This window comes from Myotis yumanensis, unplaced genomic scaffold, assembly GCF_028538775.1.
Source record: "Myotis yumanensis isolate MYYU_CA2020_CCGP unplaced genomic scaffold, mMyoYum1.0.hap1 SCAF_1, whole genome shotgun sequence".
Lineage (NCBI taxonomy): Eukaryota > Metazoa > Chordata > Mammalia > Chiroptera > Vespertilionidae > Myotis > Myotis yumanensis.
In genome coordinates this window covers 155701704-155715219 of record NW_027223752.1, presented here as the reverse complement: position 1 = coordinate 155715219, position 13516 = coordinate 155701704, and the positions used below count along the sequence as shown (strand labels likewise).

The following is a 13516-nucleotide window of genomic DNA, read 5'->3' as shown; positions in this document are numbered from 1 at the left end:
AATATTTTTTTTGATGTGCCAGAGAATTTTACTTAATTTTTTAAATTATTTTTTAAGTGTTTTTATTGATTTTAGAGAGAGGGACGGATGGAAACATCAAAGAGACATAGATCAGCTGTCTCCTGCATGCCCCCTACTGGGGACCAAGCCCACAACCCAGAAAGGTGCCCTGACTGGGACTAGAACCAGGGACTTCTTGGTTCATATGTGGGTGCTCAACCACTGAACCACACTGGCCAGGCTCTACAGAATTTTAGTAATTAGTTTATGTGTGCCATGAGATCAAAAAGATTAAAAATCGCTGGGTTAAGGGCAATTCTGTCAGCTTGGCATCACAGAATGACAGCTTCCCCTGGCTAATGTTGCATCCTTCCTTTATTTTTTTCTGCTATTTCTCTCCACTAAACCACATTGCACTTCTGACTCCATTATAGTACCTATTTCCTGGAGAATCCTGTAATAAAATCAAAGACTTTTTTGCTTCTGATCTGGTCTATTTTTTTTTCTTTTCTAGTCTATTTTTTTTAACAGCTTTTTAAAAAGTATGTTTTTATTGGTTTGAGGGAGAGGGAGAGGGAGAGGGAGAGGGAGAGGGAGAGGGAGAGGGAGAGGGAGAGAGAGAGGGAGACAGAAACATCAATGATGGGAATCATCGGCTGCCTCCTGCATGCCCCCTACTCAGGATCAAGCCTAAAACCAGGGCATGCTGTGACCTCCCGGTTCATAGGTAGATGCTCAACCACTGAGCCACACTGGCTGGGCCCAATCTAATCTATTAATTTACTCTCTCTCATTCATTACATCTCTTGGAGGCTTTCTGTCAGGCGGTGCCATTTTAGTTTAGTATCCCCAAAAGCATTTTAACTCCAGTACAAGGTACAATTATTTTCTTCACAAAAAATATTGCAATTTTACAAGGAAAAATATTTAAATATATTTCATTGTATTTAGTAAATTTTCTTTTATTTTCTTAAAAAAATCAAAACCAAAACTTGTAAGAGCTGTAACACAGAAAGATACACCAAACCTTAATAGCACCATCTGGTGGTGCTTAAAGGACTGTTCATTACTCAATCACTTAGAAAAAGACCTTTTGAAAATAACACTTTTAGATTATAGAATTACAAAAATAATAAAAATTAAAATTGGCTAAAAAATGTAATTAAAGTTAAACCAAGTCTTTAAAGTTGGTGAATACATATAGGTCTTGTTTCCCGTTTTCAGAGCTTTGGAGCATAGCAACCTCTTCCCACCTCTCATCACTACAGTACAAACTATTAACTTATTTTGCTTGATTTTTGTAGCATTTATCAGTATTTGACATTTTATAAACATTTTTATCTTTTATCTGGCTTCCCTATAAGATTTTGATTATCTTCTCTTCCCTTTGTCGTACTGAGTCCTTTTATCCTGTGTTGGTTGGCATATAATTGGCATTCAAAATATTTTTTTAATAAATGAATCCTTTTTAATTTAATGAACAGATACTTTTAGATTAGTCTTGGAATTAGAAAAAAAAAATTTACCTGAGTGAAAACTTTCCTGGAAACTTAAAGATTTTAGGGTAAGAACTGAGCCACTAGAGAAGTTCATGGCCAGTCGGGGAGAACTGAAAGGCCTGGCTAGCAGAAATGAGGGGAAGACCACATTGGTCTAGAGATGTTTCTCAGATGTGCTCAAATGTGTTAATTAGTAAAAATGAAAGGCTGAAGGGAATGTTCATCTAACGCATCACATTTCCAACAATTCTGATACAGACTTGCAGTCCAGCTTGAGTATATATAGGAATGTGAAGTTGCTATCTCACAGGGCATCCTGACAACTATATGTTGAGACTTTAGGCCACCATCAGTAACTAAAATCACAAGATCGGACTGAATAATTATAGTCCAAAAGGTTAATATCATCAATTAAAAAACAAATATAAAAGATGTTAATTAGAAAAATTCTTTATTCCTGCTCCTTTCATACACCTTATTGTTCAGCAAACAGTCTTACATACACATCTGAAATAATGTGCTAGCACACACTCTGTTTAAAGGCAAAGCACCACAGGTAAAACTGGTCAGCTGTCCAGAGTTCCCAGCTTTATGGGATCTTGCTTCCTGATTTTACATTCATTTCTGAAAGTCAGAAATGTCATCTCCAAAATAATGTTAAGATGGTTGTAAAAAATAATTACTCTATTCAATATTACAGGTGTAGAAATGGAGTATATTTTCTTTAAATTAAAAACCGAGAAGAAAATGCCACTTAACATGGGTATGTCAGTGTAGGTCAGCAGGAAAAAACACTGTATAAGCTAGTCTCTTTGATACCAAGAAGATATTCTAGTCCGAGCTTTAATGTTTCTATGTTTCCTACTAGATGCTTCTTTTCTGCTGCTTTTCATTCTTTTCCATATTTCATAGCAGAGGCTTGGTACTGCCTTTAAAACTTCATTAACAGGAACAAATCCAGTATCCATAGATTTCTTCTCAAAAGGCACGCTAACCCATCAGATAGCCCCTACAGAAACAAAATTTATAAACACAAAAAGTGAAAAGGAAGCAACATTTCAAAATGCCCCAACAATTTTTATGATGAATCAAATGAATAATCTGAAAATACTAGAGGCCCGTTTGTGCATGGGTGGGGTCCCTAAGCCTGGCCGGGATCAGGGCCAATCAGAGCCTTCCGGCTGCCAGCTGGGGCCTCTTTTCATTCTGCGCCACGCCCTGGTGATCATCGGACATCATAGCAAGTGATTGAACTCCAGGTCTCCTGGTCAAACTCCAGAGGGAACAATTTGCATATTAGGCTTTAGATATATATATATATATATATATTAGTTTTTATGGTTTTTAGTTCATTATCTGGGCTCCTCCCCACCCCAGTATTTTACTGGTCCTCAGTTCCATTACTCTTCCCCCTCAAAGGATAAACTTACAAACCAATATGTTAAACAACACAAAATGACAGGGGGAAAGTAAATAAAAGAAAATGTTATGTAAAAATTAAAGAGTCAGAATCAATTTTCTTTGGACTTTCTCAAGTGCAATAAAAATCATAAACCTTTTAATGGAAAGAAGCTGGTTTTTATTTTCTAAAAACCCTAATATTACCAAAGGAGAAGGCAGGAGGATCAGAAGCTACTCACACCTGGGAAGTGAGCCCTGAACCCTCGAGAAACAGTGCAGAAGCGTGGGCCTGCACCTCTGCTCCTCAGGAACTGTCCGGACAGCAGGGAAGACCTAAGCTGCAGCTGTTAAGCAGGTCGAACTTTATGCGGATCAAACAAAAGATCCTTTTACTAGATGTACAACTTAGGCCCTGGAATCCCTTTCAAATTTAAGCATTAAGTTTGGTTTTCTAAAGTTCCGAACTTTTTCCTTTGCAATTAATCTTTGCAACCTATTAGCAAGGACCTGCAAGATCGAGGAGGGGGCGGGGGTTGGGGGGACTATATAAAGCTATCCACATTAGGAAAGGATTTAATACACTCTGTCTTCACTGATGCCTTCAGAACTTCTCTCCTTTGGACCCTATAACACTCCTATATAGTAAATGCTACTCATGTAATTAAGTTCTTGATGACGTTAGCTATTATTAGTTCAGAACACGTCATTATTTTTAATTATTATATATATTCTAACTTGTGAGAATTTTACGGAAGTAAAATTACTGGCAAATACAAGTACTTAGGTAATATAAAAGTAAATCAAGAACTCAAGAACTAGACAGAGAAGCGAGAATAATCTTCTATTTAACCTTTAAGACATTCATCCTTTCAAAGTACCTTCTGTATATAACGCAGGTACTGTGTTAGGTTGGCACTAACACAGAAATTTCTCAAAACACTATGGCAAGCATTTTTGCATTTAACCCTTGCAATAATCCTAAAAAGGATGGTGAAACAAATATCGTTCGCATTTTCCAGCTGAAGAACGTCAAACGGGGGGGGGGGGGGGGGCAATTATGTGGTTTGCTCAAAATCGCACAGCAAGAAAAGAACAGAGCATTACACAGATGCTCCACTTCTGGCCCATCTCCTCCAACAGTCCTAAAACAGAAATCTCACTTTCTTCGTTTAGAAACAGAAATTGCCTATTTATTTTTTAAATGGTGGCCATAATTCAATTTGCAAATAGAACTTTTTTTTAGGATTCTGTTTATCTTTACAATAAAAATACTAATTATTAATATTATGCTTGAGAGCACATAAAACACCCTCTCATTTAATCTTAACAGCAACTCTGAGTCACATAATTAACTTCATTTAACAAGTTTGGAATCTGAGAGTCCACAGAGCGAAGCAAACCCCAAACTGGCCTCCAAATTCCTCACTCCCCCTACCACATACCATCCTCAGCAGCTGTACATTTTGTTTTGTTAGATTTCCTTCCCTCCTTTGCTAACAATCAACCCTGGGTCCTAAATTTCACTCACTGAAGCAACCCAGCTTATGCAGATGTCAGAGTCTCTACAACCTTAACATTTTTTTAATCCTCACCCGAGGACATGTTTGTATGTTTTGTTTTGTTTTGTTATTATTGATTTTATAGAGGGAAAGAGGGAAGGGGGGAGAGAGGAGAGAGGGGAGAGAGAGAGAGAGAGAGAGAGAGAGAGAGAGAGAGAGAGAGAGACTTATAGGATTAAATTTCACTTATATGTAAGAATCATATATATGCATCATCCTAGTCCTTAAATGGTATTAAGTAAAATAATATTACATTCTTATTTTTCAAGTCCCTCTCCTCCTCCCCGCCCCCCACCCCCCATTCATTGACTTTAGAAAAATTTCTTTTCTGAACTGATCCCATGATCTTAAGATTTTCTCGAGGGCCCAGCTTTTCTTATCAGGCTTAATAAACACTAGTTCAAATTACTAAAATGGCAATTTTTACCAATCTGAGCAAAGCAGGCCTTTTGTCTTCAATCATAAAATAGTATCTATTTAGTCTATTTTATACAGCTTTACAATACTTATAAAAGCATTTTAGTAAGCCTGCGGTTCTCAACCTGTGGGTCGCGACCACTTTGGGGGTCGAACCCTTTCACAGGGGTCGCCTAAATACATCCTGCATATCAGATACTTACATTACGATTCATAACAGAAGCAAAATTACAGTTATGAAGTAGCAACAAAAATAATGTTATGGTTGGGGGTCACCACAACATGAGGAACTGTATTAAAGGGTCGCGGCATTAGGAAGGTTGAGAACCACTGTAGTAAGCAGTCAATAGCTCTATTATTCTAAACGTCAAATGCCTGAGCTAAAAGAAAAACACACTCATCCTAAGAAGAGGACCTAAAACCATAAGGAAGAATGGGAAGCATAGGTAGGATGAGAACAAGTCTGGTTCTATGGGCAACAGCCCACTTTTGTTCTGCTGTGTCTCCAAAGGTTCCTTATGTTTTAGTTACTTTGTAATAGTCGCCTTATCCTCTCTGGGAGCCTCCTTTTTTCTTGTTTTGCTATGGAAAACTCTAGCCTCTTCCATCTACTCTTCCAGTACACTTTTTCCAACAGGGGCAGAAAAAAGAGGATCACAAAGAAGAGGCTTAAGTACCTACTTCTTCATACAATTTAGCCAATGGCCAAAATTATTTCTCTTGGATAGAAACAGGAGCCACTGGCAGAGGAGTCTGAGGGAGTTTTATAGCCACACCGATATTCAGCTGTCAAAGAACACTGCTCTCTTTTCCCATCCTAAAAGGCTAAGCTGGGAACACCAACGCAGGATAAGAACCTCTAACTTTCTCAGGGAAAGTCTGTCCATTCTCTCCCAGATGTGTTACAGATAATGTACAGGTTAAGCCAGAGAGTAAGTAAACTTGTGAAACTCAAACACATTCCTATACCCCTTTTATTATCTCTTGTAATAAAATAAGGGGAGCCCTAGCCGGGTGACTAAGTTTGTTGGATCATCATCCCATGCACCAAAAGGTTGCAAGTTCAATTCCTGGTCAGGGCACATACCTAGGTTGTGGATTGGGGTGCATATGGGAGGCAACTGATCGATGTTTCTTTCACATTGATGTGTCTCTCCTCTCCCTTCCTCTCTAAAAAAATCAATAAACTATTTTTTAGGAAAAATAAATAAATAAGGGGATATCAGTTCTAAGAAATAAGTATAGTTGAAACTTGAAAAGTTCCATAGGTGAAATCAAATATAGGGAAATATGATTATACTTGTCCACATCTCAAATTAGTGATCTCAATGGAATTATCAAAGTTGCCATAAAACAAATTTATCTTTATTCTAAGTTTTCTGAATCAAAATGAGATATATATGAATAAAATCCTTTTCCCATCTTTTTGGAGGCAACTCCCCTTCCCTGGCCAAGGCTTAATGAGTTTTCCTCATACTAATATCAAAGAGCAGCAGCAATTAATGTCTTGAAAATATTCCCTACTATCACTATACTACTAAAATCCCATATGTTACAGACTAACTCAAAAGCACTTTAGAGAAACATGGTCAGTGATGCTACTGCAAAATAACTAACTTTTCTCATGCATGAAGACAGCAATCAGGAAGACCTATTCATCTCAATTTTGCTACTAACTATAGCTATAACCTTGAGAAAGTCACATTTTTTTATTCTCAGAATTTTCATCTGTTTAAAACGAGTTAAATTAAATCTGTAATTTTATGTGATCTAGGTAATTATTGTACCAATCTGCAACATAAGTTGTTAAGTTGCTGTTACACAAAGTACTTAATAACTTACGGCAGTTTCATTCTCATGAATACTCTGGCCATGAAAAAACTCAATAGGACACAGACGAATCCAATGAAGAGAAGAAGAAATCTGTTGAGTTTTGGGATATTGGGAGCATTGGATCGGTCTAGGATTATGAAACCTAAACCTCCCATTGTAAACAGGAAGCTGGATGCGAGTCCTTCCATAATATATTGTCCGTTTACTCTGAAAAAGAAAGACCACAGCAAAATGAAATTTGAAAATTCCCCAAAAAACAAATTTTTTTTCCCCTTAAATTGAAATTCTCGTTTCTGCTAAAACATTTTTGTGCTAATTTTTTATTCTTACCCTTTCAACTATTTTGCTACATTTCTAGATATTCATTTCTATCAAGTACTATTCTAGATTCTGGGGCTATAACAATGAATAAAACAGACAAAATGCTGTCTTCATGGAGCATATGTCCAAAGAGTTTTAGGACCTCAACCAACACAACTGTCTATGAAAATCGGTACTCACATTTTAATTATTAGCCTAAAAAGCCAATTATTATATGCATATGAATCCTTTACCCAAAACTTTAGCTTTTAAAAGTTATACTATTTAAATTTATTTTGATTTCAAATTAATTTTGAACTGGTTAGAAATGTATCTTAAAAAGTTTTATAATAATTAATACACCTTTAGTTTCAAAGGGAAAAATTTAAAAGCAGGTGTTCTTAACTAAGGCTCCATGAACCCCACATGTATTCCCAGTGACCTATAAATCCCTATAATTATATGCAAATTTTTGTATATTATCTGTATCTGTTTTTGGGGTTCATGGACCCCCAAAAGCAAATTTCTCTGTTAAAGGGGTGCTTTATACATGGAATATGCAAGGAAGGTACATATTTTTTGTTTACTAATTGCTTTAATTCAGCGGTTTTCAACCTGTGGGTCGCGACCCCTTTGGGGGTTGAACGACCCTTTCACAGGGGTCGCCTAAGACCATCGGAAAACACATATACAATTACATATTGTTTTTGTGATTAATCACTATGCTTTAATTATGTTCAATTTGTAACAATGAAATTGGGGGTCACCACAACATGAGGAACTGTATTAAAGGGTAGTGGCATTAGGAAGGTTGAGAACCACTGCTTTAATTGAAAACGCAATACATGCACCATAGTCAAAATTCAAATAGCACAAATGATGACACTGTGAAACGTTTTCCTACCAAGATCGCCTGTCATCTGGACCCCCTCCCCAGAGAACCACAATCATCTTTCCAAGAATATCCTACGCAGAGAATACCATTTGTAAGGTATAAATACAAATATATAGCTATGTTTAAATAGACAATTAACAAATGGATTATAAAAAGCAATACAATAAGCATTGCTCAAGTGAACCAAACCACACTAGAACGGTGTTTCATTGCTTAAATGGAACTCCCAGATCTCAAAAATTGTGTTTCTTATTTAGTAACATATATTTCTTAAGTGGCCAGATAGTACAGTACAGGCCATATGGTTTATGCCACAGTTACCACTATAGTATAAAAGGAGCCACAGATGGTATACAAACAAATGGGCACACCTAGTTCCAATAAAGCTTTACTTACAAACTGGTTTGCTGATTCCCAGAACAGTCTACAAATGTATTTTAAACTGATATCCTCCTTTAAATGAGTGATCATATCGTTGTGAAATATGTTATTTCCTAATAAATGAATAGGTAATATACTTCTCTTATTCCTGCTCACTTCCTGCCATTCCTAAATTTAGCATTTTAGAGCAGCTAATGTCTAAAAACAAATGGATTCCATGGGTTTCACTGTTTTTAAACTAGAGGCCTGGTGCACAAAAATTTGTGCACTGGCGGGGGTGGGGGATGGGAGGGTGTCCCTCAGCCCCACTTGTGCCCTCTCACAGTCTGGGATCCCTCGGGAGATAACCACCTGCTGGCTTAGGTGCGCTCCCCAGGTGGCAGATGGCAGGCCGATCCCTAGGTGCCTGCCCCACCTACCTGGGTCCCGCACAGGGCAGGGCTGATCCGGGGGTTGGGGCCCCACCCCAGGTCGCACACGGCATGCCTGGGTGGGCCAGCGGATGGCTGCTGCCCCGCCCGGCTGCCCCGGGGCCTGTCGCACACAGTACCTCCCCGCCCCCGCCCAGGATCACAGATAGCAGGCCCGAATGGCGGCAGGGTAGGCTGGATAGCGCTCCCCCGCCCTGCCTGCAGTATGCAAATTAGCCGCCATCTTTGTTGGCGGTTAATTTGCATATCGCACTGATTAGCCAATGGGAGGCATAGCGAAGGTACTGTCAAATACCATGTTTGTCTATTATTAGATAGGATAAGCAGGCATGGCCCAGCAGCCACTTTCCCACCACCAAATCATTCAGAAAGGTAGCTCTTACCTGTATGCCAAGAAGGCTACTGGTCTTTGATGCCCGTGTTCATCAGTCATAGAGCCAACACTTGGAGGTTCAACAATCACATCATAAATTATTCCTATACGAAAGGCAATAGTATAGATTAGAGAATTCCTCATTTTAAAAATAGGATTCTCATCTGTCTCTAAAGGTTAATTTATATAGGACTGTACATAGGACTGTCTTGATATATACTATTATAATCAAATGAGGCCCAGCTAATCTCCCAAACTTCAGAGAAAATCATTCAGAAATTCAACTCAATACTTCAGAATGACTTGTAAAACAATATTATCTTTAGGAGTTATTTCATAAAAGAAATTCATTCAGTAACTGTTTCTAATACTCAAGTATGACTCCACAATAAAAGAGATTTAACATTAAAGATTATATTTTAGTTCAAGAATATGTTCCACATAAACTTGGATTTGTTTCTATAAATTGAGAGCTACTTGAGAAATTTTCTTGCATAAATATAAAACAAGGAAACATTTTTAATCACACCATTAGCATTAAAGACTCATGACCATTAATTTCAATATCTATCAACATTTTAAGTTTTCTGAATCTCCCACTGTCAACATGTTTTTCTCCATTATTCTCCAGCATCCTCACGCCCAGCTTTTCTTAAGCATAGATTGTGTCTCCCTTCCCACTAACAAAACAATCATAGTGGAATTCCCTAATCCCTCCTCCCCCAACTACAAACTGGTGCCCTCATCTATCCTCACCTCTTTCCCTCTAGCTCAGATCAAGGAAGAATCCCTTCTCCAATTAGCAGAAGTCCATCCCTCTTGCCTTCTCAGAGACTTGGTTCCTTTGGATATTTCTTCTCCCTCCTGTATTTTCAACCTGTCTTTCCCTACATCAACCTTCCCTTGACTCTAGACCATCCTAGCTAACATTGCATTTATGTATTTCCTTTTTGAAAGGGAGACAGGCTTTCTTCTGAAAAAAAATGGGGGGGGGGGCAATTTTGCCATCTCCCCTTCCTCACCCTTCATTTTTTTTTAAATATACTTTTATTGATTTCAGAGAGAGGGAGAGGGAGATAGAAACATCAATGATGAGAGAGAACCATTGGTCGGCTGTCTCCCCCACTGGGGATCAAACCCACAGCCCAGTCATGTGCCCTTGATCCTTCAGTCCACAGGCAGCCGCTCTATCCACTGAGCCAAACCAGCTAGGGCTACCCTTCATTCTTCACTCCAATCCGGCTTCTGTCACCACTGCTATCACTCTTGCTAAGGCTGCTATGACCTCCATGTTACTTAATTCAACGGCCACTTTTCAGTTCTTGTCTTAGGATGTTTCCCAGGAGCATTCGATCCCAATGGCTTCTCATGACTTTTGTAACCCTCTTGCCCATGATTTCTTGCTACCTCTCTAGCTAAGCCTCCTCTTCTATAAAACCACTAAGTGATGGAAGTTCCTTAGGGCTTGAACCACTGTCCACTTTTTCTACGTTCTCTCCGGAATTGAACTCATCCCTTGCCAGGACTTTCAATTCCATGTGCGAATGACGCTCAATGTGCCAACACATGTCAAATAATGTTAGCACCGTTGGAATTAGATGTACGTTCCCCAAGAATGGGGACTTGGGAGGAGTTCAGAAAACATTTCTTATTGCCCAACTTCAACACAGACCTCTTTTCTCAGTGCTACTCACACCTGTAAATGCACACATCCAACTAATTATAGTTGGTTATGCCCAACTAGTGTATATCCCAAAGTGAGCTCTGGTTCATCATTCTCCACCAAAAAAAGACTTCATTTGTTCGATCTCAAAAAAATGTTACTTTCATCTACTCAAGATACTCAAACCAGACACCACTAAGATTCCTTCACACTTCATTCTCCCCCTACATCCAATTACTCCATCAAGACCTACTGAATCTACTTCCAAAATATCTTTCACTATATTTTCCTCCATCTCCACTGCCCACCAACTAGTCTGGTCTAGGTCAACTACAAGACCCACTTAATTGGTCTCTCAGCCCCATATCTGTCCATATTCTTCCCTCTGCTTAGCATACACACCCTTTCCTCCAATTCATCAGATTTTGGCTAACAAGCCATTTTCCTCGGGAACCACACTCCAAAGTAAATATTCCCAACTCCCACTATTTTTCCATAATCTCTTGTTCTTTTCCTTCAATGCATCTGTGGCATTTCTGCAATTAAAGAAATAATGTAAAAAAAGTGCATGTGCTATTTAACGTATCTCAACCGTGGAGTTATAAGCTTCATGAGGGCAGGGTCCTTGTTTGTTTTACATTCACTGTTGTCCCCAGTAGCTCGTGCCTGAAATGTAATAGGGACTCGATACGTCCTTTGCTGAATATTCCTCTGCAATATATAATAGTTTCTTTATAAAGGTACACTCAGTTGTTTGAAGAGACTCCTGTCCAGTGGAAACACCGACTCCTTGTATGAGACACCTCACTGACCTTTCCCCCAGGGGTGGGGGGGGGGGGGGGCAGAAAATCTCCCCATTGCAACAACCAACATGGCAAAGGGAGCCAGAATGAAAACTGTGAGGCGTCTGGCACAGGCTCTGGCTCCAGGGGAGGTAAGGGTTACAGGTAAAAGAGTAGCAAATAAAAGCCCAGAAAGACTCTATCACTTATTAAAAAAAAAAAAAAAAAGCCACATGCATATAAGTTTCATTTCAATACACAGCCCCTATTGAAGTGCTGAGAAATGTTATTGCTCATACAATGCTAGGATAAGTAAACTGTCAGTACTCTGGGGGGAGGGCAGGCTGTAATTCAAAGATACATTCAGCGAAGCCCTCATAGTTGCAGATTCTTCCCTCTTCCGTACAACTACATATTCTTAACAAAATATCTATGAAAATGAAGATGTCTCAGACCATTCGCTTAAAAAGAGAATCACTTTTATCGTCCCTCACCTGTAGGACTTGAGTTTTATCATTTCCAAATTAAGTACCCGACTTCCCAAAATCTAACCGCGGCGCAGTCCAGCAAATCCTGGGCCGGTGGCTCGAAAGGGTGGGTGGTGGCCCCGGAAAGACTGCAGCGGGACTGCCAACTCACCACTACGCAAAGCAACGCCCCTTTGGCAACTTTCTCTATTTGAAAAGAACATGATATAACAATTCATACGTTTTTTAATAGTAATACCATCTTCCTTATTCTTTATATTCCCAACTTCTGCTCTATTAAGGACAAATCTATCTCCAATCTCAAATATTTCCAAACCCGTGGCTTTAGAAAATTGCATTCGCATTCATTCTCGAACTGGACCAAAAAAGCCACACGGAACCCTTAGGTCTGAGCTAACAACAAACTTAAGAATTCTCACGTCTCTTCCAAGGTTCCAGGGACCGAAGACAAAGAAAGAATAGAAGTCCCACTCTCTCTTGACCTGAACAACGGGGAGTACAATGGGCCAGACTAGACTTTCCCAGTCTAGACTCGGTCAACCTAGGGCCATCAGTAAAAAAGCAACAACCTGGCCTTGAAAAACATCTTCGATCTGGATGGATCCCCAGGCTGAGAGGCTGGGAGGAGGAGAAAAGCAATGGGCGTGAGAACACCAGTGCAGCCAGGAGAAAGGGCAGGGCCTGAGGGCAAATAAACCTTTGGGCTGTGAATACCTGGAACCCCAGAACTTCCCTCCACCCTCCGAAAAGATCCAGAGCGAAGCGAAGCTGGCGCCGAGCTGAGGGTCGGCGGAACGGGCGCCTCCGGGGCGGGGAGGTGCGCCGCGCCTCGGCGCCGCCAGCCCCGGCCAGCCCGAGTTACCTCCGGTGATGAGGAAGTAAGACACCACCACCAGAGCGTACACCGTCATGGCCGAGGGCATGTGCACCCAGGGCGGCTTCTTCAGCTTCAGGTTGGGGCACTCCAGCACCAAGAACGGGACTCGGTACAAACTCTCCATGCTGGCGGTGGCGAGAGCCGCTCTACTCTCCAGCCCCACACACCACCCGGAAACGGGCCGGTCCTTCCCCTCCCCGGCGCGTGCGCGGAGGAGGAAACGGCAGGTCCGCAACGCTCGCAGGCAGTGTATATATGCACAGAAGAAAATAAGAAACTACAAAAAAAAACCAGAAATCAAGGTGTGTAAACCTATGTGGAATTGACTATTTTTAAACAAAAGTTTGAGTCATATTCTCAATTATGTCCAGTGAATTTAATGTAACTTATGTCCCTTCAAGGACCTGCACGGCTTCTGACGTGGCCCAGCCAGAGAAGCGGAGGAACCCAAGCCGTCTGACCCGCCCACTTGCTGACGTCACTGAGGATTCGGGAGCTGATTGGACCAGGGCGTTCCAGGTTCCCAGAGCTGGAGGATGAATGGGAACGCTCAGAAAGCTCTGCCATTTTTATGAGTTTTTTTTTTTTTTTAAAGAGCTTGAGAAAGCCCTAGGTGG

General features: G+C 40.2%; 1 protein-coding gene across 1 annotated transcript; it reads right to left on the bottom strand.

Moving 5' to 3' along the window:
• Positions 1-1933: 1933 nt before the first annotated feature.
• OSTC (oligosaccharyltransferase complex non-catalytic subunit) lies at positions 1934-13084 on the bottom strand. Its single transcript, XM_070408657.1, has 4 exons — positions 12885-13084; positions 9100-9193; positions 6719-6916; positions 1934-2508 (listed from the first exon to the last, which is right to left on the bottom strand). The coding sequence occupies exons 1-4, from the start codon at positions 13021-13023 to the stop codon at positions 2490-2492; spliced, it is 450 nt and encodes a 149-aa protein (XP_070264758.1). The 5' UTR covers positions 13024-13084; the 3' UTR covers positions 1934-2489.
• Positions 13085-13516: the final 432 nt, after the last annotated feature.